Below are 24,336 nucleotides of genomic sequence, written 5' to 3' on the forward strand. Positions count from 1 at the left end.
GATCTAGTGACCTTGTGAGCGTAGCTGCACTGAAGGGGTTTTAATGTTAACGAGGTTTGATACAAGAGGTTTAAAACGAGAGCGCGGTTCAGGAAGCGCGTTCTGGCCGTGCAGAGTAGGGAGTTGCGTCATCAGGATGCTTTTTCCTGCTCTGTCCCGAGGAAAGCGAAGTGATTTTTGCGGGGTTAAATTACAGTTTGTATTGATTTCTACTTTGTTCTCATTCAGTAGTCCCACCCCAAATCCCTGTCTCTCTCTCTCTCTCTCTCTCTCTCTCTCTCTCAAAATCTTGATCTGTCAGTGAAGATCTGTTCAGTCCAGGAAATGCACTCTCTTGGGGGGGGTTAAAAACCCTTTCACAGACAGCATGGAGACACTAGAGTCAGCTTTCAATCATACAAGGCGTGGTTCACCCACTCTACCTCAACGCTTTTATCGAATACAGCCCAGCTTATGTACTTCACATGACCGAAATCACGCAGTACACGGCGTCCCGCTGTGATCAGTCACTTTCTCTTGGCGCTACGACACATCTCTGTTTTTAAATTGTCCGGATCTCGAGGTTCCAGTTCAGTACTAGGGCTGTAGCTGTACAGCGTGACGCGATGCATCGTGATTAGAGCTGCAACAACTAATCGATAAAATCGATAATAATCGATTATGAAAATTGTTGTCAATGAATCTCATTATCGATTAGTCAGTCTGCGTGTGGCACAGGATACATTTACATACTATGTTACTTCTGTTCCGAAAACACCCTCCGGAGAGTAAATACTAAAGTTGTGTCCCAAATGACGTACTGTACACTTACACTATGCACTACATACTCTACCGTCTAGTGTGTGAATTTTAGAAAGGTAATATCGTCTCAAATGGTAACTCTAGTGGGGTTTTTTTTTACTAACCGGAAGTATAAGCCGCTTCTTAGTCAATGCATGACGTCTTATGCACGTAACGTGACGCCGTTAGCTTTAGCCTTATAACCAGAGTCACTAACAATGACTTTCTTCAGTTTATTGTTTGTCACCGTTACCCTTTATAAAAAGTAATGCATAAATACTATTATATAATATAAACTGATATATTAGTATTTATGCATTATTTTTATGGATGCACAAAAATCATTGAATTAAACTGCAGTCCTAAGCTAATAATATATATTCTGGTGTGTATTGGGTTCTTTTCAGTCTTATATAATTGGACAAACAGTTCTGTAAAGTTTTAGTCTGAAGTTTATATTTGTAACTCAGTTTGTGGATTTTATTTAAAATAAACGAAAAAAAATGGAACTGAAAGTTTGCCCCCCCCCCCATCCGATTAATCGAAAATATAATCAGACAACTAATCGATTATGAAAACAATGGTTGCAGCCCTAATCGTGACGCAGAAAACGTGAGGTGCATTGTGGAAACGTGCATCATCTTTCTCTTTCTGTTGTCTGTTCTATATCTTTATGTAATGCTGCGCTTGCATTGTTTGAACACCAGAGATTCCAGTGACGTTTACAGTCTCGATCCTCTGTTCATGGAAACTGAGAATGCATTTAGTTTCCACCTACATTTTGCATTATTCACCTTGTTTCACGCCGTGTATTGTACAGAAATTTAAAAGGAAATACGGCAGTTTAGTGGCAAGTGTAGTGAATGAGTCAGGAATACCTTTTAAACTTGTTCACAAAATAGGTTCATAGATCAGGGCCTGGTCTCCTGAATGCCCTAGCACGAAGCTTATCAACATCATCATTATCATCTGCCATTACATCATGACCGAACAGCCATTTAACCGGAGTTACTCTTCCTTGCACAACAATGTTTTTTTTGTTTGTTTGTTTGTTTCTTTACATTGTGTCCAATGACCAGTCCATACAGGATGTCCTGGAGTTTTTTTGTGATAGTTTCGGCCAAAAATGCTCGATTTTGCCACAGCATTTTTTTTTCTTTCTTCTTCTTCTTTTCAAAATCTGCGATGCAACTTGTGGAGTTTTTTGTGGGGTTTTTTTTCTTCAGAAATCTACTCAAATTGGCGGAATTGCGGTCGCAATTTTTAGTTTTGTGCGGTCTTTCACAGTGATGATTGTTGGTAAATGAAATCTTTTAGCTGTCCTCATGTTCGCACATGAATCGAAGAGGGCTTCGGCTGAAAGCTCAGCCCAAATCTGCAGAAACTCGCCAGTAATTTAGACAAATTGCAGGTTCCTCCGAATACTGCGGGGTTTCCTTGAGTTTTGCGTTCATTTCTGCGATTTTGCGATCAAATTAGCAATAAAATTCGAGTAGAAAGCAGTCTAGGATTTTGTTTTTTGTCATGAGGAGAATGCAAGAGCCTTGTACTTCGGCCAGTGCTTGTCATTTTTGTTGTTGGTTCTTGTGTGTATTTTGTGTGTGTGTGTGTGTGTGTGTGTGTGTGTAAGCGAGAGTGTATAAGAAAGCACATTGCTCTGTCACCTGCCACCCTGTGCTCTCTCAACAGCTTTAGTTTATTGATAGAAGAGCAGCGTTCCAGGAGTCTCAAGCAGGATCTTACTGTTTATCCCCAAACACTCTGAGGGTGTGTGTGTGTGTGTGTGTGTGTGTGTGTGTGGAAGGTAGATAATGCTTGCAGTATGACCTTAGTCATGTTGCCTACTCAAAAGGGCAGAAACACTCAGTATTAGCGGGACAGACATTTTCAGAGGGACATGACCTCATAGGTTGGTTTGGCAACGTTTCATAAACCGGAGCATTTTATTTTTTTTTAAATTTATTACATAATCATCTGTCTTCGAGAACGTTTTCTCACCGAGGATGTGATGAAGATTTGGAAGAACTATTGGAAGCAGATGTCGTCGTCGTCTTCTTTGTTCACCAAGAAGCTAGAGATGTAAAGCCTGAGTAAATACTCTGAAGCCAGTCCCCATGTTTGGACCCGTGTGTGTGTGTATGTGCGCAAGCGTGTGTTTTTGTGAAAGCCCAGTTCGTCAGTGCCGCTGTGGTGCAGCGTTTGAGCCACAATGCAGGCCTTTGTGCAGTGTGTTTGTTTACAATGATGCCCTCCTGCTTTGCATAACTGCACAAGGGAGGGCCGGTCATGTGATGGAGAGAATATGAGCACACAGAGAGAGAGAGAGAGAGAAGAGAAAAGAAAGCAAAGCAAAGCAAAGCAGTGATATTAAATGGACTATCAGTGCGGTCTGTGTTTGGGCCATTTTTTTATTTATTTATTTTTTTCCTCTTCTCAGGCCTCAAGCTGGATGATGTCATGCACTTTGGGATTAGTGCTAGAAGGGAATGGGTCAGAAGTTATTCCAGAGCGATGCTGGGGTTAGCCACATTCTCGATTTCCGCTCTAATGGTTTATCACTGGGTTGGAGGAAAGTCAAAGGGTCATGCTTAATGTTGATGTTAAAGGTGGGGTTGTAATATTTGGTGACGTTCTGCTCACAGTGTAGCGACAGTCAGTAAATTATGCGCTCAGAAGAAAGACTTTGGTCTCTCTGGTGTCCCTCATGGGTCTATAAACAGGAAGAGAAGCGCACGATGCAAACCGTCCAGCCAGTCCAGACAAGACGTTGCCCATCACTCAGATTGTCCGTCGATTCAGAAAGCTTTCCTTCACTGGTTGTAGTTGAAGGTGTGACTTTGGTGTATAAACCGAAGGGATGGACTTTTATCCATAGACATCATCACAGAGGACTAAATTCCACATGTAGATCCCTAATGAGGCGATGTCGTGAAGGAAAAACCCCCTGAGATGATATGAGGATGAAACCCACCTCTTCTGAGTGACCCCACATAATAAGAGAATAACTTGTTACAGTCAAAAGATGTGTAAATCGTTATCCGTCTCGCTCGTGGAGGAGGTTCCATGATAGTTTATATTTATGTGACATTTTCTTTCCTTTCATTTTCCTCATTTCATGTTCGTTTATGTGCTAAAATAAACGAGTGTCTGTGAATCCGAACCGTCTGTTACCCACCGTCTTCCATATTAAGCTAGTCAGTAAATAGCTAGCTACATTTTTATCCCCCCCCCCCCCCATATGCCTAGCTAGTTAGTTTATTGAAAATCATCCTGTTCAAAAGTTTACACCCCCGGCTCTTAATGTATCGTGTTGCCTTCTTCAGCATTGGTGAATGTTTGTACCTTTTTGTAACAGTTGTGTACAAGTCCCTCAGTTGTGAAAAGATGGATCTCAACATCATATAGACACTGTTGGAAAGAGGTCAAATATGCAGAAGATGCTGGAAAAGCAGAGAATGTGCAGGACCTGGATTTTTCTAAAGAACAGAGCAGTTTAACTGCTCAGGACAAACGAGGGACTCGTGACATAAAAAAATCACAAAACATAAACACATCATGTCGTTGATCATCCAGGTAACGAGACACAGTATTAAGAATCAAGGGTATGTAAACTTTTGAACGGGGTAATTTTTATAAATTCAGTTATCTTGTCTTGTGGACTATATGTAAACCTGTGTTATGTGAAATAGATTATTAAGGACAGGACTAAATAAACAACAACATGGGATTTTTATGATGCATATACACACACACCCACCCCAAGGGTGTGTATGTTTTAAAAAAAAAATCATTATTTATGGTTTGGGTAAAAGTATGTATACGTATATATTTTTTTTTTTTAGAAAGCTGACATCTTGTTTAGAATGGAGAAAAACTGCGTGAACAGCGAGTGGGTAGGAATGCGTCTTGATTCCCCCCCCCCAACATAACTGTGTTGTAACGCGTATAATACATCGAGCGTTTGCATGAATGACTTATTTGCGTCATCATGCGCTCTCTCTCTCGCTCTCTCTCTCCCACCCCATTGCGCTGCAGTCAGGGATGACGCATCAGCATCAGCATCATTGTGGCGAATACAGGATGTACGCTTTGCTTCAGACTCGTAGACGGATCAAGAGAGTGGAAAGAATCGCGTCGGTTCAGGAGCCGTTCTGATTCTGTTTGAAGCGCTGGAGAGAAGCCAGTGAGCGTTCGCAACGTGTTGATGACATCATCCTGTTCTCCTCCCCTCCCCTCCCCTCAGTGAGCCATTGAAACGAGCGCTTTATTTATTTCTTTCCTTTTTTTCTTTCCTTTTCTTTTTTTTCTTCTTATTCTTTTTTTTTTTTTTACAAACCCCCGAGAGAGAGTGCTAGCCAGCAGTAGGATGGGGAGGGGTTGGCTTCGAGCAAATGGAGAGGGAGAGTAGTGTGTGTGTGTTTGCTGAGCAGCAGAGGTTTGCGCACACAGGAGAAGAAAGACGAACGGAATATCACTGCTCAGCACGACACAACCCCTCTCTGGTGCTGAAACGCACGCGACAAACTTTGCTCAGGATTTCTAATCCGCCGGCTTTTCTTTTCTCTGCTTGCGCTGACGTCCTTCACCAGGGTGTTTTTCTCACTCCAGCCTTTACTCTTCAACTTCACTCGCAGTCGTGCGTGCATGCGTGTGTGTGTGTGTGAAAGAGAGAGAGAATGCTGAGCAGCATGATTCCAAGCGTCGTACAACATGAACACACACCTTGCTGCGGAAGTGCGCGCGCGTCTGACGTGCTACTGGTGTGACGGACGGAGGCTCAGACCTGCGGGAGGTGACCTGGGAATCGTGCGCGTTTTGTTTTTACCCCACACCTCTGTGGTGACGTCATGCTGAGCCTGCAGGATTCTGTGTTCTTTGAGATCAGCATCAAATCTCTTCTCAAGTCATGGAGCGGGAACTGTGAGTACCAGGAGGAAATGCGCAGACACACACGCGCACACACACGTGCACACAAACACAAATTGAGGCTTCCAGAAGTTGAGTGCATGCCCGCTTCATGTGCAGTAACTAAGTTACAGCGTGTATGTGTCTGTTTCTTTATACTGTACAGGGTTTGTACCGTATACACAGCGTTTTCCTACGGATCTAGAAATCTTATCTAGTAAAACAAATGCTTGTCACTCTGCTTCCTAGCTCTTTTGATACATTACAGTAAGTGTACAGCGTACTACACAAGCCTGCGCGTATTCTCCCATCACACAGTGGATAGTTTTACAAGATAACATTGTCCTTGCATCATACACACGTGCACAACCCAAGTGCGTACATCGGAACAACACTTGCTTTGATATGACGAAGTAATAATCACGCTCTCTGTCTCCCTCCCTCTCCCTCTCTCTCTCTCTCTCTACCGCTTTCTTTCTCTCTCTCTCACTTCTAAAGCACGAATTTGAGCTTGAGTTCATAGTTTTAGAATATTTCGGGGTGGGTCTGCCACATCGCGAGGTTTTTTTAGGCACAGCTCACTTCAGACTGAGGTTTGTTCTTCCAACTGAGTCACATAACCAAACAGGCATGACTCAGAAGGAAGTACATGGGAGTGTAGCGCCGTCCAGAACAGATTCCAGTCCTCTGTAAAAATAAATAAATAAATAAATAATAAAATAATAATAATCCATCACATCCAGACAATGTTGTAGGACTCATGATTGGTGTCGAGTGGGGAAAATGTGAACTTGTGCAGGGGAAAAAACAAACACGCACACTGGAGCCACAAACCCATGCTGTAGAGAGGGACAGTGCTGCTGGAAGGTGTGTGTGGGGTGGGGTGGGGTGGGGCGGCGGGGGGGGGGGGGGGCGGGTCAAACAATGAAAGGAAACATTAGAAGTCCCAGTGGATCTTTCAGAAATAAACTCTCACACACATGTATCTATTGCTGAAATGTGGTGGATTTTATATGGGACAGGGGTCAGGTGACTGCACTAAATTTAGTGAGTATCAGTTAGTTATACCGCTTGTAAGGATTAAAAACAGTGGAGCGTGGTATGATGCGGCGGTGTGTAAAGCAGTGGGCCGTGTATGTATGTGATACAGAACTGCGATCTCAGAACTCTTTCGAACGTTTTTAAAATCTATACTTATAATGCAGCAAAGTGGAAAATCCACACGATTAGCTGGAAGAGTTTTATCTGATCCTCATAGCTGCGTTTTAACCTGTCATTTATGCATCGTGAGAATCTTATGAAAAGTGTATAGAGTAGGCATGAGACGATAAAGACGCGTATCCCAATGCAGGCTGCACATACGGCACGTCTGCCTCGTGCCTCCAGGTTTGGGGTTCGAATCCCGCGTGTACCCTGTGTGTGTGGAGTTCGCACATTCTGCCAGTGCCTTGTTCTTCAAGGGTTTCCTCCGAAGTCCAAAGACACGCGCTGTAGGAATGATTGGCGTTTCCAAATTGTCTGTAGTTCATGCATGAACGTGTGTGTGATTGCGACCTGCGATGGGTAGGCCCCTCCCCGTCCAGGGTGTCCCCCGAGTCCCCTGGGATAGGCTTCATGCGCACCGCGACCCTGCGTAGGATCAGCAGTACAGAAGATGGATGGACATGTATTTTGTAATGACATCAAATCAAACCACTGCAATATCGATACGTTGTATTGTAAGAAATATACATCAAGGTTTATTATACATTTTCAGTATTATTTTCCTCCCCGAGTTCATACGGGACAAATGAAACAAGGCTGCAGGCCTCGTGTTCGACGCGTGCCATAACTCGTCCTTCTGATTAGCTACAAACGTTATGTGGTCATATTTGCATCCCAGACCACCTTCGAACGTGGTTTGCATGATCGGATCTCCGCGCATTTCCCTGGACACATCGGACCCCGATCGCACCTGTAATTAGCGCCGTCCACTTACGATCAGGTCACCCAGGCAGGCCACACCTTAATACCAGATGTGAACAGGGCCTGAGGCGACACTATACGAGATGTAACTAAAATTGTTGCTCTGGCTTATTGATGCAATGAGGGAAGCCAGCAACAAATATGTCATAATAACGACAAATAAAAGCGTCAACTGAAAGCTCCAGTGCACTCAGTTTTAGTTACCTGGAGATCTAGTTTAAACAAGGCCAAAATGTGGACGTTAATGGAATCTAGTTGCAGCTAGGTCAGTGCGTCAGTACAGGGGAAGGGATGTGCGTCGCTCTGTGACGGTACTCGAAAGAGAAAATGAGTAAGTACTCGAATACTTTTCAACGTCTGTTACAGTTTTGGACATAGCATATTTACGTCTTCAACAAAACAACACGTGTCCGGTTGGCATTTTGGTTGTTGATGTAGTAATAATAATAATAATAATAATAATAATAATAATGATTCACACCAATCATCCTGTTGAAAAGATTCTGCGTTTGAGTGCTTTTGCTTTAACATGTCTTCACTGCTCAGTCACAGAGCGTATTATAATGATCATGATAATGATAATGAGTCTTTATTTGTCACATATTCATTATAGCACAGTGAAATTCTTTTCTTTGCACACCCCAGCATATCAGGAAGTTGGGGTCAGAGCGCAGGGTCAGCCATGATGCAGCCTGGAGCAGAGAGGGTTAAGGGCCTTGCTCAAGGACCCAACAGTGGCAGCTTGGCAGTGCTGGGGCTTGAACCCCCGACCTTCCGATCAGTAACCCAGAGCCTTAACTGCCAAGCCCGTCACTGCCCCCATTATATTATGTGTGTGTATACATACATACATACGTGTGTGTGTATGTATATTATAGTATTATATGCGTATAATAAGTACAGTAAGTTGATTGTTTTTATTTGCTGTAAGGAAATATTCTTAATTAACAAATATGGAGCTTTTATAATTCACAGTTCATTTAGCGTGTGTGTGTGTGTGTGTGTGTGTGTGTGTGTGTGTGTGTGTGTGTGTGTGTGTAACCTGTACAGGGCTGAGCAAAATGATCGTGTTAATAAAATGCTCATGACCCTTTCATACAGAGAACAGAGGTGTACATGATTTCACCGTCTCAGATTCAGAGTCTGTCTTTAAATAGCTGACTGTAACGTGAGATGATAATGGGACTGTGTGTGTGTGTGTGTGTGTGCGCGTGCGTGCCCCGTATACTCTAGGACACTTTATTAATTCTAGAGGTGTGTGCAGGAGTGTTTTTGTTTTTATTCCCACTCCCGCAGACACTCTTGACCAGTTATTCTTCTTTATTTTTTCCTTCAGACCTTCGCGAGGCAGCCAGTGTTTATTTCCTAGCGAAAGTCATTCCTGGAGATTCAGCAGGGAAGTGCGAGCACAAATGCTATGTGTTCTCCCCAAAAACCTAAGTTTATAGCAGTTTGTATTTATAGCCCAATAGGCTTGTGCTTGGCTGAAGTCATGCAGAACCGAGAGGAAGACGAGCATTTCCGGCTTTATAGTCGTACGAGCCGTGCAGCCGGGGAACTGTGTCGGTTGCCAGAACAATAATAATCATTTTATTTAGATGTAGTTCTGTTACAAATCTGCTCATTGAGCATCTGCAGTGAAATGAAATCCAACCCAGCATATTTAATCCCTTTCTAATGATCATCACCGTTAACATGACCTGTACAGTGATCGATTTGACACTGCGAGACCTTGTTTTTGCTCTTTCAGCTGAATAAAAGAGTCGTTATAAACCATTTTCAGTCCAATGTTTTTTCAGTGGCATATTGAATGATATTAAATATATACTCGCCTAATGTTTGCTACAGTTGAGGTCATAAGTTTACATACTGTTAATTATTAAAAAATAATAAAAGAGAGATCGTAACAATTGCGTTTAGTGTTTTTTAAAAAATTTTTATTTAGTCCTGCCCTTAATGAGCGATCTCACATAACAGATGTTTGCATTATAGTCCGCAAGACACAATAACTAAATTTATACAAATGAACCAGTTCAAAAGTTTACACACGCTCAATTCTTAATACCGTGTGTCATTACCTGGATGATCAATGACATGATGTGTTTATGTTTTGTGATAGTTGTTCACGAGTCCCTTGTTTGTCCTGAGCAGTTAAACTGCCCACTGTTCTTCAGAAAAATCCTCCAGGTCCTGCACATTCTCTGCTTTTCCAGCATCTTCTGCATATTTGACCCCTTTCCAACAGCGGCTGTATGATGCTGAGATCCATCTTTTCTGAGGACAGCTGAGAGACTCGTACACGACTATTACAAAAGGTGCAAACATTCACTGATACTCAAGAAGGCAACACGATACATTAAGAGCCAGGGGGGTGTAAACTTTTGAACAGGACGATCGGTGTAAACTATTTTCTTTAAAAATACTATATATTTTTTTTTTCTTCATTTAGTACCGCCCTTCAGATGCTGTCTAAGACTTTTACATATTTCCCAGAAGACAAAATGATAACAATTTACACCGATCATCCTGTTCAAAAGTTTACACCCCCCTGATTCATTTCATGAATCAAGAGCTCCACAAGTCGCTACACAGGATCAGCAATTTATCGTATGCATCCTGGTTTTGCTGTGACTCTTAATAAATGCGTGTCATTGGTGGTGTACTTTCACGTTTTAAAATCGGTCTGTTTGTGGAAAGAGTCCTTACATGACCCGGTATTACTCTCTCCATTTTTTCTGTGACTGAATCGGAGGTGGTGATATTCTGACCACATTGTGCACCATTTAGCTTTTCCAGTCACGTCGTTCTCCACGAATATTGAGTAGGAAGGAGTTTACATTCCAAACGTTTTCTTTGTCACTAAAAGCGTCAGTTTTTATCGTGCATGGATCCAGTTTTATCTCTAAACGGTGTTGTCAGGTCAGCAGGTCGAGTACGTTAAAACACTGAATAACAACTTCATTTTTTTCCTCTCCTTCTCACTGTGTTGTGATGCGTGGAGAAAAGCCCAGTGTATTTCTAACATATTTATTATTTTGTCTACAGGACGTGCCAGGCATCCGTCCCCATGCTTCTCTCCGAGAGGCATTCGCTTGGTTGCTCAGTGCTGAACATTAAAATCAGTTAAATCAGTCCATGTAGGATTTCGTGGAGTTGATTTTTATCTTGTTATTGTTGCGGCCAAAAATGCTTGATTTTTGCTGTGCCACCCCCCCCCCCCACCCCCCCCCCCCCGGATTTTTTTTTGAGTATGTTTGTTTTTTTGCAGAAAAGTACAATCCCAATTCTGAAAAAGTTGGGACAGTATGGAAAATGCAAAAAAAAGAGAAAACAACCAAGAAGAGTCGGTTGAAAATTCAATTCACCCTGTACTATATTGAAAACACATTATTTGATGTTTTACTTTGTGAATGGAATTTATTTTTGAAATTATAAACTCATCTCAAATCTGATGACTGTCAAATCTGATGACTGTCCCAAAACAGTTGGGACAGTCGACTGTTTAGCACTGTGTAACATCACCTTTTCTTTTAATAACACTTATTAAATGTTTGGACACTGAGTGAAGACAGCAGTTGGTTAAGTTTAACAAATGGGATTTTTCCCCATAATGGAGGCATTATGCATTTCTTCAGCTGTGCAACTGTACAGGGCCTTTGTTGCCTTATTTTGCACTTCATAATGCGCCACACGTTCTCAAACGGAGACAGGTCAGCACTGCAGGCAGGTCATGCTAGCACCCGCGCTCTCTGCTTATGCAACCATGCTCTTGTAATCCGGGCAGAATGTGGTTTGGCGTTGTCCTGCTCTGGAGGGCAGCATATTTTACTCCAAAATGTGTACATATCTTTCTGCATTAATGGCCCTCACAGATGTTTAAGTTACCCATGCCATGGGCACTGACACACCCGCATACCATGACAGACTCTGGCTTTTGGACCTGACACTGATAACAGCTTGGATGGTCCTTTTCCTCTTTGACCCGGAGAACACAACGGCTGTTTTGTCCAAAAACTATTTGAAATGTCGACTCGTCGGACCACAAAACATGATTCCACTGTGCTACTGTCCACCTCAGATGAGACCGAGCCCAGAGAAGTCAGCGGCGCTTCTGGACAGTGTGATGTACGGCTTCTGCTCTGCATAGTAAAGCCTTAACTTGCCCATGTCAGGATATTCATTACAGACTCATGACGGTTTTTAAGACAGTGACGTCTGAGGGATCGGAGATCACGCGCATTCAGAAGTGGTTTTTGGCCTTGTCCTTTACTCAGAGATTTGACCGGATTCCTTGAATCTTTTAATTATATTGTGCACTGTAGAAGGTGAAATGCCCAAAATCCTACCAATTTGTCTTTGGGGAATGTTGTTCTCAGAGTGTTGGATTATTCGCTGACGCATCTGTTGGCAGATTGGTGAGCCTCGACCCATCCTTGCTCTTGAAGGACTAGGCCTTTTTTAGAGGCTCCTTATATACTGTGATTAGACGATTGCCTCACCTGTTTCACATCACCTTCTTATTTCAACTCGTCACATCGCTATTAGTCCTAAATTGCCCCGTCCCAACTTTTTTGGAACGTGTCGCATGCATCAATTTCAAAATAAACGTTAATCTTCAAAAAAGCTATGCAGTTGCTTAGGTAAAATATCAAATCCCTTGTCTTTATACGTTTTTTGTTTAAATACAAGTCAAAGTATATTTACATATCACTCCTCTTTGTTTTTATTAGCGTTTTCCCCACGGTCCCAACATTTTCAGAACTGGGGTCGTACTTAAATTGGCTTAAAGTGACTCACCAGACTTGATTTTCTTTTATGTTCTACAACAGTGTTGCATGGTGTGCAGTTTGCCTCCACTTTCATGTAAAACATCTGGAAATTGTTTTGCGCACTCTTTCACAGCGATGTTTGTTGGTAAACGAGACCTTTTAGCCGTACTCGTGTTCGACGAACGTGAATCGAAGAGGGCTTCGGCTGAATGCGTGTTGTGATGTCACACAACTCGTCTCGACCCAAATCTGCAGAAAATCTGCTGTAATTTCGAAAAATCCTCCGAATATTGCGGAGTTTCCTTGATTTCTGCGATCGCAAAATCCTTCAGGTACTCAGGATCACATACAGAGAGATCGCGTACCGGTCATGTGATCTCATTCTTTTGTGAAGAGCCTACGCCATTACCAAAGTGGGATCATCGGCACTTGACTGATGGCTCCTGATCACAAAGACTGACCACATCATAACTGACCCAGGAAGTCGGAGATTTAAGCTGTGTCTGAATATCCCTACTACCCCACTGCAAAGTAGGAGAGAAGCAGTACGCAAAAGGAGTCGTGTGTCTGAATTCTCCGTATTCATAAAACAGTAGGTGAGAAATTCCCAGATGAGCTACTGATTCTGTGGTATGGAACCAGTGGACACTGCGATATCCCATAAGGCAACGGGGCAGGCGCGGAAGAGCTGTCAGAATCAAAAATGACGGAAAGCAGTGTGTCGGCTTTTTTTAAGTTGTAGGTCACGTGACTGTGCCGACATGGCGGATGCAGCGCGTCCGGATTGTATTCATGCTACACGTGTATATATACTGATCAGTACGTACTGAATCAACGGCCGGGAAGGTAGGTGCCGTAGGTGGTGCGATTTCGGACGTGCAGTCACTTCCGGATAAAAAATACGGCACCTCAGGTGCTCGTTGTGTCCCAGGTTGTAGACTTTTTTATACAATCAATCACATTTGATCATATTATACTTGAACAGGAGCCTGACCTCAGTGTCTGACCTCAGCGCGCTCTCCTGTGCTTGTGCTCTCGCCTCTCATCATAAACAAATGCACGCAGTAGCTATGGCTAGCACTGTTCCTTTGAATCTGCTATAATCTATATAATGTTCAGATAGAGCAAAAAAAAAAATGTGTGCGATTCTCTCCTAGCGTCTACACTGCTGGCGATCTATTTTACCAATCCTAAAGGAGGTTCTGGTTTCCTGCTTCGGACGCCATGGCGAAACAAATTGCATCATAACCATCTGCACAAGTGCGCCGTCTCGACGGTCTGTATTTGAAGTTGTCAGTAGTCAACAAACAGATGTTCACATTCACGTCGCAACTGGAAAACACAACTAATAATAGACTATTAATGGTGGTCAGATTTTGGCTTTGAGCGGCAGGGTGAGTAAGGCAGCGTGTTTTGTAGTGAGGCTGAAAAACATTTCTCTGAGTGACCAGTCAGACTCCTGTCACATCTGTTCACTGGTGTTTGTGTTCTTCTGTATGCGTGTGTGTGTTTAACACTTGTTGCTGGGTGTGAGCTTTCAGCTTTCCTCTTCTGAAAAACTCATAAAGCTTTACAGGTCTTTTAGTCTCCTCTCATTGTTTTCTAGGCAATTTTTTTTTTAACTTATCACAACTTTCCCAGCAACCTAGGGGCAGAGCAGGACAGGGATTTCCTCAACCAAGGGGGGGCAACGCTAGACACGTGACTCGCATTCTCTCGCTTGAGCTTTGGCTCTGTGTACACACACACACACACACACACACACACACACATACACACACACACACACACACACACTCCTCCCAGCATTGCAGGACCTTGATGAAAGTTCTCAGCTCAGAAGGATATCATATTTTACGAAACACCAGGTGCAGAAGTACAGAATTAAAAAGATAAAGCAGCCGAGTCTAAGGTGCACACGGAGCGAGGTACTGCGCTACTCCTCGTTTGAGTGCAGCTGTGGTATTTTGTAGAACCCACCTCATTAGAATGGTTCTAGAGCTGCGTGATTGACAGGCAGCTCCACCTGTTTTAATGTGCATGCTTTTCATTTAAGAAGCAGGAGATGATGACGTTTGCCTTGAATGCCGTTCAGAGAAAAAGGTGTTTTTCACCTATTTCCCTTGAAGCAAACAAGTCACGACGGCTCTTACATCAAACATGTATAAACACACACACACATAGAGATGTATTGACATCTGAAGAAATGTAGTGTGCAACAAGCTCTGTTGTGTGTTTTTGTATCCAGGGTTATCCCCCCGTTTTGATGGCGTATAAACATTCAGCCTTGTGTGTGTGTGTGTGTGTGTGTGTGTGTATGTATCTCCATGAGGAAAGCTTTTATTGAAACATTAACAGTCATACTGTTTCCTTTTTGTTACTAAAGCGAAGGATACGGTTGGGCGTGTCATTAAATACGAAGCTGGTCTGAGCCTGTCCCTTGTCTGTCTGTGTGTGTGTGTGTGTGTGTGTGTGTGTGTGTGTGTGTGTGTGTGTGTGTGCAGCCTCTGTCCCAGTGAGCAGCAGCAGCAGCAGCGCGAGTAGACGCCATACGGCTCTGTCCGTTCCACTCAGCTGGGAGAAGCGCAGCGTTCACTCCGTAGCCATGTCCAGCATCACCATCGACCCCGAGCTCAAACCTGGCGAGTTCGTCATCAAGAGCCTTTTCGCCGAGTTCGCCGTGCTCGCTGAGAAGAAGATCGAGGTGGTCATGGCTGAGCCGCTGGTCAGTACCACTGAGACACAAAACTGCCCTGAATAATCTATTTCACATGACAGATGTTTACATATAGTCCACAAGACACAATAATAACTGAATTTACACAAATGAACCAGTTCAAAAGTTTAAACACCCTTGATCCTTAATACCGTGTATCGTTACCTGGATGATCAACGACATGATGTGTTTATGTTTTGTGATAGTTGTTCATGAGTTCCTTGTTTGACCTGCCCACTGTTCTTCAGAAAAATCCTCCAGGTCCTGCACATTCTTTACTTTTCCAGCATCTTCTGCATATTTGCTGTTAGTAAAAACAAGATAATAACTTAACACGTGTTGAAGATATGGCGTTCTACATAAAGACAAAGTTTCATAAAGCCTCCAGTATAATCTTATGTGTTTCGACATAAGCCTTTCATCAGTTCTCCTGTATTTTGTCATTTAATATATAGGCTACATGTCATAATTTTATATATTTATAAGCATTTTTTTTATGTCACCGTGGATTTGTTTGATGTTTTCCTTTCATGTCATTAGGGCTGGGCGATATGATAAAAAATATCTTATCGCGATACTTGAGGACATTTCTATGATACACGATGCAGCTAACAAACTGTCCGCAAAACAGTAGTAAAATAAACAAACAAACAAACAAAAAGCTTCAACTGAGTTTTTTACGATACTTTAATGCCTACAGGACAACAGTCTTTTTTTTTTTTTTTTTTTTTTTTTTTTTTTTCCTTTCTTTTTTTTTTTTTTAAATCACGGCAAATCAACGCCATCCATTCAGTACCATTTAATTTGTAATTATTAAACACGTTACAAAAACCCCATCACCATACCAACCATCTCGTCATCCGAAATCATGTATCGCAATATCGATGATGTATTGATTATATCGCCCAGCCCTACATCAGTTATCTGTACTGAAACGTCTGTACTGATGCTGATGCTCAGATCTACAGTCAGTCAGTTAATCAGCGGTTTTTGATGCAGAAAGTTTCTCATCTGAGAACTGGACGGCAGACATGACACGTCTTGTCTTGTCAGTTTCTTCCTAGGCAACTCTGATTTTGTATTTTGACTGTCGGAAATCCTGCCCCGTGACTCATTTATCCATGTTCTTTCCAGGAGAAGCCTTTATCCAGATCTCTGCAGAGAGGGGAAGATGCGCAGTTTGATCAGGTGAGACGTTGAACAGAAGCAGTAGATGTGCTGCGTGCGCGCCTTGGCCCCCGCGAATCGCTGCATCATCCCCAGCAATATATCACTGCAGGGGGTTGGAGCGTGTCGGCCAAATGCAAGCAGGGCAGAGAGAGCAGTTACATAACTCTACTCAGCAGCATCCATCAGTTCGCCACGCAGTCGTTCGCACTCGCACTCCCGCCAGGGTCGAAACGATTTACGATAGTATCAGGAATCGCCGATAGATTACGACTGTCATGTTCTTCTGAGGGATAGCGTGCTGCCTGCAGCTTTAAGATCCGCACAAATAAATTGTCTCGTAATATTCGTTTCCTTTTCACCTATTTTACATATTGTACACAATTTAATGTTGCCTGAATTTGGAGCAGAACAACAAAAAATCTTTCTCTGCCTTTTTTTTTTTTTGCTGTAATGATGTAACATTGCGTATATCTGGCCACACCCACCTTGGCCCAAGCATCGCTGCAGCAGTACGCTGCTCACACACAGTGTCTAGAGTCTACACCGTTCCAGAGCCACGATGCCGTACTTAAGGGCGATAGTTATGGGATAATGATATTGCACTGCTACAATATCCATGTAGAGACCATTAAATAGTTCTATTACACGAGAAACCCCCCCCCCTCTCTCCCCCTCTGTTTTCATGTGATGTCACAAAAACCTGTGTACTTCGCTGTCCACCACTTTGATTCCCCACACAAATGCACAGTTTCTGTGTGAAGACTGCAACCCTGTGTAGAAAATCTGCCAGTTTGTATACATGTATATATGGCTGTTCCAATCCAAATCAAGTTAAGATCAAATCAATAGTTGCGTTTACATGGACAACAATAATCCACTCTTAACCCGATTAAGACCATACTTTGATTAAGAAACTACCATGTAAACAGCAATTTTCACTTACCTTAATCTAATTAAGGTCATACTCGAATTAAGCTCTAATCGAATTAAGACATGTGGAGTACTCCTGTTTTAGTCGCATTATGGACGTGTATTACAGACCTTAATCACATTATGAACGTCGTGTGAGAGTTTTCACCGCATTTTGCAACAGGACACGATCACACACGGCAGTTCTCATTTTCTGGCGAACAAGAGAGTTCGGCTGCGTCCCAAACCGCATACTTGCCTACTATAGGCCTGTAGTGGGGAAAAATACATGTATCTCGGCTACTATATAGACGGTAAGTATGTGGTTTGAGACGCAGCCCACGGCTTCAAGCAATTGTCTATTAGCACGTATAGCATGACACATAATTAACTGCACTTAAAGCGTTCGTAAAAATTTTTTAATAAAAACACCCAAAACTGTATACGGTACCATAACGAAGACGAACTGTACGTTGATGCGTGAAATTCTGGAGGGACGGCGTGGCGCGGTGACGTAATGACGCGGGCTATTAATCTAATTATGTTCTATAACATGTAAAACGGGAAAATGACAGGGGTTTTCTAAAAACGACTCATGTAAACACCTTAATCACATTACTATCTTAATCAGAGTAAGGTCAATAATTAGATTACTGCTGTCCATGTAAACGTAGTCAATGTGTTAGCCTTAGGGTTCTCTATAAGCTGGTTTGCTCCAAAACAATGGTAGAATTTGCCTTTAGAAGATATATACACTGAAAATGTACAGTCTCTCTCTTGCGCTCTCTCTCTCTCTCTCTCTCTCTCTCTCTCTCTCTCTCTCTCTCTCTCTCTCTACCACCGATACGAAGCAACAATTATGATGACATCATTCAGCACTCCAGCTTCTCATCAGATTTTCTGACCAATCAAATGCTCTCTAGAATCTGAAGTGTCCTGCCCACAACATTATAAAAATCCATGGTACTACCAGTCATGTACAGCTTAACCTGGGCTGCGGGGTAAGCAAAACGCTATTGGCTGTTTGGAAAGGGGGAGGAGCCACTTTACAGGGACTTTCAACAATATTAACAAATACCAAAGATCTTCCAGGAGTGAGCTCAACCTCCATCTGACTGCTAAAGTGCACGCATGTCCTGCACATTGAATGTAGGACATTTTTATGAGTAGATCATGATGTGTTTTAACAAAGCCGAAAGATTTTTAATAAATAAATAAATAAATAAATAAATAAGAAATTACCTGAAATATTTCGAATTTCAGGTAAGAAGGCCTCTCTGCATGACGAGACCAATCCATTAGGATTTTGGCTGCGTAGTTAGAAACAAGTTGCTTTGTGGGTAATTACATAGTTCACACTGACGTCAGTGAAAACGAACGATCGTAATTAGGGAGGTTTTTCATCTTGTGACGTCTCTGTGTGCGGAAGGTATAAATGTAAACTCACATAAAGGACACGACATTCCTTGTGCGTTCATTCCGGTTAGGTTTAACGGTTTAGTAATGTGGTGGTGTTATTAACGTGTGAGTCGGTGTAAGACCTGCAGTAGGATGTAACGTGTGGACGTTGTGTGTTGTAGTTAATAAGCTCTATGAGCTCGATAGCGGAACACTGTTTGCCCTCACTGCTGCGCACACTGTTCGACTGGTACCGGAGGCAGAGCGGCACCGAGGACGAGTCCTACGAATACAGACCCAGATCCAGCACCAAGTCCAAAGGGTAAACATACACACACAATAATCTCATGCAGGCATGTTTTCCATGTTAGGTATTTTGTGGTGCGTTTTGTGCTTTTAGTGTAGTCATTTGAAGAAAGAAAAAACCCAGTGATTTTGTTTTTCTCCTCCAGGGACGAACAGCATCGGGATAAAGACTACCTACTGGAGAGGAGGGATTTAGCCATAGACTTCATTTTTTGTTTAGTTTTAGTGGAGGTTTTGAAACAGGTGAGGTGTGTGTGTGTGTGTGTGTGTGTGTGTGTGTGTGTGTTAAGGAGTTTGCTTTAGGTTTTTAGGTGCACCTTTATCCACCCCCAGCTTAGCATTGTTTCGGTTATGCTTGGTGATGACACTGTTTGTTTGTTTGTTTTTTTTTTGTCCTGCTCAGATTCCTCTTCATCCTGTACCAGATGCATTAGTACACGAGGTCCTTAACCTGGCCTTTAAGCACTTTAAACACAAAGAGGGGTAAGTGTTGCACACGAATCCGCACACGTCCCAAATTCCACTTTCTTCTCAAGCGGCTTTGGTGTGTGTCATAAAGCTAGTTTTGTCTCTAATGTAAATGAGTTTATCATAAATGTCATTCCGCTTAAAATAATAATGCCAGATTACCTTATTTACTGATTTCAGAAGCTGCGTTTGACTTACCTTGGAAGCGGAAAGTCGCAGCTCGTATTATAATGCTCGATGCTTCACGGCATGGCCTACGTCGCCGATCGTAGCGGTGTCGCGTCATCCCGTTTTTATACAACGCAGCTTTGAAAGAATATAAACTCAGTTTAACGTCATATCCCGTCACCGCCCGTATTCGGAGCAGTCTCCGAAGACATTTCGCATGCTGAAAGTCTAGTGTGACCGCCGCTTAACTCATTTAAATGTGAGAAGTGCTGCCATGTTTAATTCTGCATTGTCGAGTGGGTGTTTTCTTTGTTTGTTTGTTTTTTTTACCTCGGTCAGGAATTACAAGTTATGTCCTCTACACAGCAAAAGACAACATGCGTCGTAAAAAGGTGTGTATCTAATTTGTTGCTTTGTGTGACAGGTACTCTGGCCCCAACACTGGTAACGTGCACATCATTGCAGATCTGTATGCCGAGGTCATCGGAGTCCTCACTCAGTCCAAGTGAGTCAAGATTTTCTTTTGTATCTGTAGGATTTTAAAAAAATTTTTGGAATTTGTGAGACTGTAAACTTCAAGGTGAAATCTTTTTTTTTTTTCTTCTGAAAAAGATAGTGGTCCTCTCAGTGCTGGACTGCTTTACATGGTTTACTTAAAACAGTCAGTGTTTGATGCAAATACCAACTCTAATGGCGTTTGTCCATTTATCCTTAGATCAGCTGGATTGAATGACTGGTCAGGATAAAACAAACCTGTTAGGCTTTACCGTTCCCGTTAATATCTCGCACCACCCCGAATAGGAAACGGATAACTAAGTACAGGGCATCCTGAGGAGCTCCTGACACATTTACCGCTGCCATAATTCACCCTCAACACATGCTAAATCTCGTGCACAGTCACACAAAGCGCCTAGTAATCTAATTTTACTTAGTGCTGCGATAGTAGTAATAAAAAGTGATTTGCTGTACGAGCGCTCCGTGCCTTTTAGCCTAGAACTGTTTAATCTTTTAACGTGTACAGAACATTATGTAGTAAGATTGAAATTGCTTGTAGCCTGGTGTCTGAATTTGATCGAAGCGTGTGGGAGTCTTTTGAATTTAGGTCACTCCATACCGATGTCTCACGCACACACGCATAGGAACGAATATCTTGGCGTAACGTAAGGTCTGTAACTTGGTGTTGTGGATGCGCGTCTTTGTGCAGGTTTCAGGCAGTGCGTAAGAAGTTCATCACAGAGCTGAAAGAGCTGCGGCAGAAAGAGCAGAGTCCTCACGTGGTGCAGAGCATCATCAGCCTCATCATGGGCATGAAGTTCTTCAGAGTCAAAATGTACCCTGTGGAAGACTTTGAGGCTTCCTTCCAGTTTATGCAGGTCGGTAAACCCGTTTCATTTACATTTACATTTCATTTCAGTTAGTATTTGAAATATTGCTCTGACTGTGCAAACAGATTTTGTGTTTTGAATGTGGTATTTTTGTTGTTGGTTTTTTTTTTTCTTTTCTTCTTCTCACCATTCAGATACACAGCATTAGCGTAGGAATTCAACAGCAGACAGACAAACATCAGCATCTTTCTACCTCTGCTAAACAAACCAGCTGTGTTGTGTCTCAAATCGCATACTTGTATACTGTTCTAGACTGTTATCGAGTACTAACCCTAATCCAAATCCTCCCGAAAGAGCTCTGTTTTTGTGTACCAGTCTTCTGAATGTTCCGGATTAGCAATTACTTTTGAACGCAAGGTCAGCGTTTTTGATTCGCGACGCAGCTCATGAGCGCAATCACGACGACGGCAGAAAGTTTCAAAAAGAAACGGAGCTCATGCGTGAAACAGATAAACATTTTACAGTTTGACTCGGAAACCTCCGACAGTCCAACTCTAGCGGATAAATATAGTCGCTTTTTATTCCTCCAGATGTACGTACTTCAAGTAAGATACTTTATCAAAGCTGGATGCGCTCTTTCAAAAACATGTCCTGACTTTAAGATATGTAAGCTCGCCCTTCTCACTAGATTGGTAAGTCAGTGCAAGGAAGAATCCTTTGGTTTTTGGCGCTTAATGTTACAGTAGTCCTGAAATGTAAATCTGGAAATAAAAAAAAAATGTCGGATGGTCAAGGCTTGGGGTCGGCATTTACTGTACGGTTGTTTGCCTAAAAACGTTCAGGAGCCCATGACTATGCACGCGTCTCTGTGTTGTTGTTTTTTTTTGTTTTTTTTTTTGCTTGTTTGTTTTAGTTTTTCTTGTTGTTGTTTTTGGGGGGTTTTTTGTACACAAGACCAAAAGTATGTGGACACCTGACCATAAAACCCATGTGTTTCTTTGCCAAACTGTGGCCACAAAGTTGCCACGAAGCACACGATTGTATTGGCTGTGTCCGTATGCTGTAGCTTTACACTTTCCCTTCGCTGGAACTTGGATTGTAAGAACTCGAGTGTCCTGCACAACCCTACTGAACGCTGAACTGGAACACCGAATGCCCCCCCCCCCCCCCAGACCTCCTCGTCCAGCATCAGTACCTGATCTTACTAACGCTCTTGTAGCTGAATGAATGAACGCAAATCCCCACAGCCACGCTCCAAAATCTAGTGGAAAGCCTTCCCAGAAGAGTGGAGCTTATCCTTGCTCTCATAAAAACTGTTGGAGTAACAGTAAGAAAGTCCAGCCTGTGCCAGAAGCTCAGTGCAGCGTAATGCCTGTTTTTATTAAGTCGCAGTAAAACTCTGCACTCCGTATGTGTTCCACTTAACAAGCTCTTTAATTTTGAATGTATTATTGAGTCTATTTTTACAGTTGTTCACCACTGTGTATATTTTATGTTTATGCAGGAATGTGCCCAGTATTTCCTTGAGGTAAAAGACAAGGATATAAAGCATGCTCTAGCAGGCTTGTTTGTGGAGATCCTCATCCCTGTTGCTGCTGTAAGTACCTCACTGGCCATTTGCTACATGCTTACTTGTGTGTTTTGTGGTGTGTATGACCCTGAGAACCACCTGCTTTAGAGGCCACGTGCTTTAGTCTCAGTGCTGTCTATTTAAAGTGTTCTCCGGAGTTGCGTTCCACAGAAAAAAAGGAACCGCAAAATATGGCTTGTGTATCCCAGACACAAATATGCAGCCTTATCTTCGAGTTCGAGCCACATACTTACTCCTCATCATACTGATTGCACAAGCTGCAGCCTGGCGCTGAATGTTTAACAGCCACAACACTAGTGTAGTGGTGCTTTAATTAATTAGTTAATTACGCTTAACAGACTAGAGGAGAATTAGACTTTCAGCTCTGTCATTTTCAGTTGATTTACACATTTATTTGCAAAAAATAAATCTTTTTAGTTACTGAGATTAAGGTTAGCGGTTCAGTTTACTTGCAGGCATTGCATTTACTAGTAATGGTAATCATTATGTCCATGGAACAAACTCACAAAGGGGTGTGTGTGTGTGTGTGTGTGTGTGTGTGTGTGTGTGTGTGTGTGTGTTTTAAGGCTGTGAAGAATGAGGTGAACGTGCCCTGCCTGAAGAACTTTGTGGAGATGCTCTACCAGACTACTTTCGACCTCAGCTCCAGGAAGAAGCACTCCTTGGTAAACATGGAGCGCCTCTCTCTTTCTGGGATTATGCACGGGGAATCTGCGCTACAATCTGCCCCATGATAAACAATCCTGTTTCAAAACAGTTACGCTAAATGTCTCCTGAATAGGGCTGTGCCATATCATTATGGTCCATGATATACCGGTACGATTCCTCCCCGTGATAAGAATTTGTCACCCCGCGATATTGATATAGTTGATGACACATTTAGAATTTCTATTTGATGTTAATTATAACAGCTTCATATGGGCTAGCTTCAGAATCATAGCACAGAACAGGGAACATAAATCACCTTAATTGTTGAAAAACTGGGTGATTAGCTGTCTTCCCTATCTTGCTCTCCTCTTTTTCATGTTTTTCTTTTCTTTTGATATTCCGATTTTCTCCACCCCATCTCTCACCATCTACATCTCATAATGCTTTTTGTGGATTACAGTTCGGCTTTTAATACAATCATTCCGGATATTTTCATCACCAAATTGGTCACTCGGCCTCGCCTCCCTCACATGTGCCTGGATTAAGGACTTTCTCACTAACCGGTCTCAGACAGTGAGACTCGGACCCCACCTCTCCTCCACTCGCACGTTGAGCACCGGTTCTCCACAGGGCTGTGTGCTGAGCCCCCTCCTGTACTGTCTCTACACCTACGACTGTAGTCCAGTCCACAATAACAACCTTATCGTCAAGTTTGCTGACGACACCACGGTGGTCGGACTCATCTCAAAGGGAGATGAGGTAGCCTACAGAGAGGAGGTCCTGAACTTGACAGCCTGGTGTTCAGAGAACATTCTGGCTCTAAACACTAAGAAAACCAAGGAGATCATTGTAGACTTCAGGAAGCACAACACTGAGCTAGCCCCCCTTTTCATCAATGGTGAGTGTGTGGAGAGGGTCCACACCTTCCGGTTTCTTGGTGTCCTTATCTCCACTGACGTCTCCTGGACAGACAACATCACAGCGGTTATTAAGAAGGCTCAAAAGCGGCTCCACTTCCTGAGGGTTCTCAGGAAGTACAATCTGGACCCCAATCTGCTGCTGACCTTCTACCGCTCGTCCGTCGAGAGCCTGCTGACATACTGTATTACGGTATGGTACGGCAGCTGCACCGTGGCAGACAGGGAGAGGCTACAGAGAGTAATAAGAGCAGCACAGAAGATCATTGGCTGCGCTCTCCCCTCCCTCATGGATATTTAC

The 24,336-nt window shown here is 42.8% G+C and overlaps 1 protein-coding gene across 8 annotated transcripts in view; it reads left to right on the forward strand.

Moving 5' to 3' along the window:
- Window positions 1-24,336, forward strand: part of fryl (furry homolog, like) — a 97,519-nt gene that overhangs the window by 26,696 nt on the left and 46,487 nt on the right. For 5 of the 8 annotated variants that reach the window (XR_008384706.1, XM_053614631.1, XM_053614625.1 and 2 more), the window contains 9 exons: window positions 14,924-15,144; window positions 16,270-16,323; window positions 18,795-18,934; window positions 19,065-19,161; window positions 19,322-19,401; window positions 19,979-20,059; window positions 20,759-20,927; window positions 22,384-22,476; window positions 23,037-23,135. Coding sequence is in view for 7 of the 8 variants with exons in the window: in XM_053614625.1 (XP_053470600.1) it covers window positions 14,924-15,144; window positions 16,270-16,323; window positions 18,795-18,934; window positions 19,065-19,161; window positions 19,322-19,401; window positions 19,979-20,059; window positions 20,759-20,927; window positions 22,384-22,476; window positions 23,037-23,135 (1,034 nt within the window). In the remaining variant the exon portion in view is untranslated. Of the gene's footprint in view, window positions 1-4,602; window positions 5,701-9,727; window positions 9,966-14,923; window positions 15,145-16,269; window positions 16,324-18,794; window positions 18,935-19,064; window positions 19,162-19,321; window positions 19,402-19,978; window positions 20,060-20,758; window positions 20,928-22,383; window positions 22,477-23,036; window positions 23,136-24,336 lie in introns of those variants that run through there. The other 3 variants (XM_053614629.1, XM_053614630.1, XM_053614632.1) reach the window with 3 other exon arrangements.

Source organism: Ictalurus furcatus, chromosome 25, assembly GCF_023375685.1.
Source record: "Ictalurus furcatus strain D&B chromosome 25, Billie_1.0, whole genome shotgun sequence".
In the NCBI taxonomy this organism is placed as follows: Eukaryota; Metazoa; Chordata; class Actinopteri; order Siluriformes; family Ictaluridae; genus Ictalurus; species Ictalurus furcatus.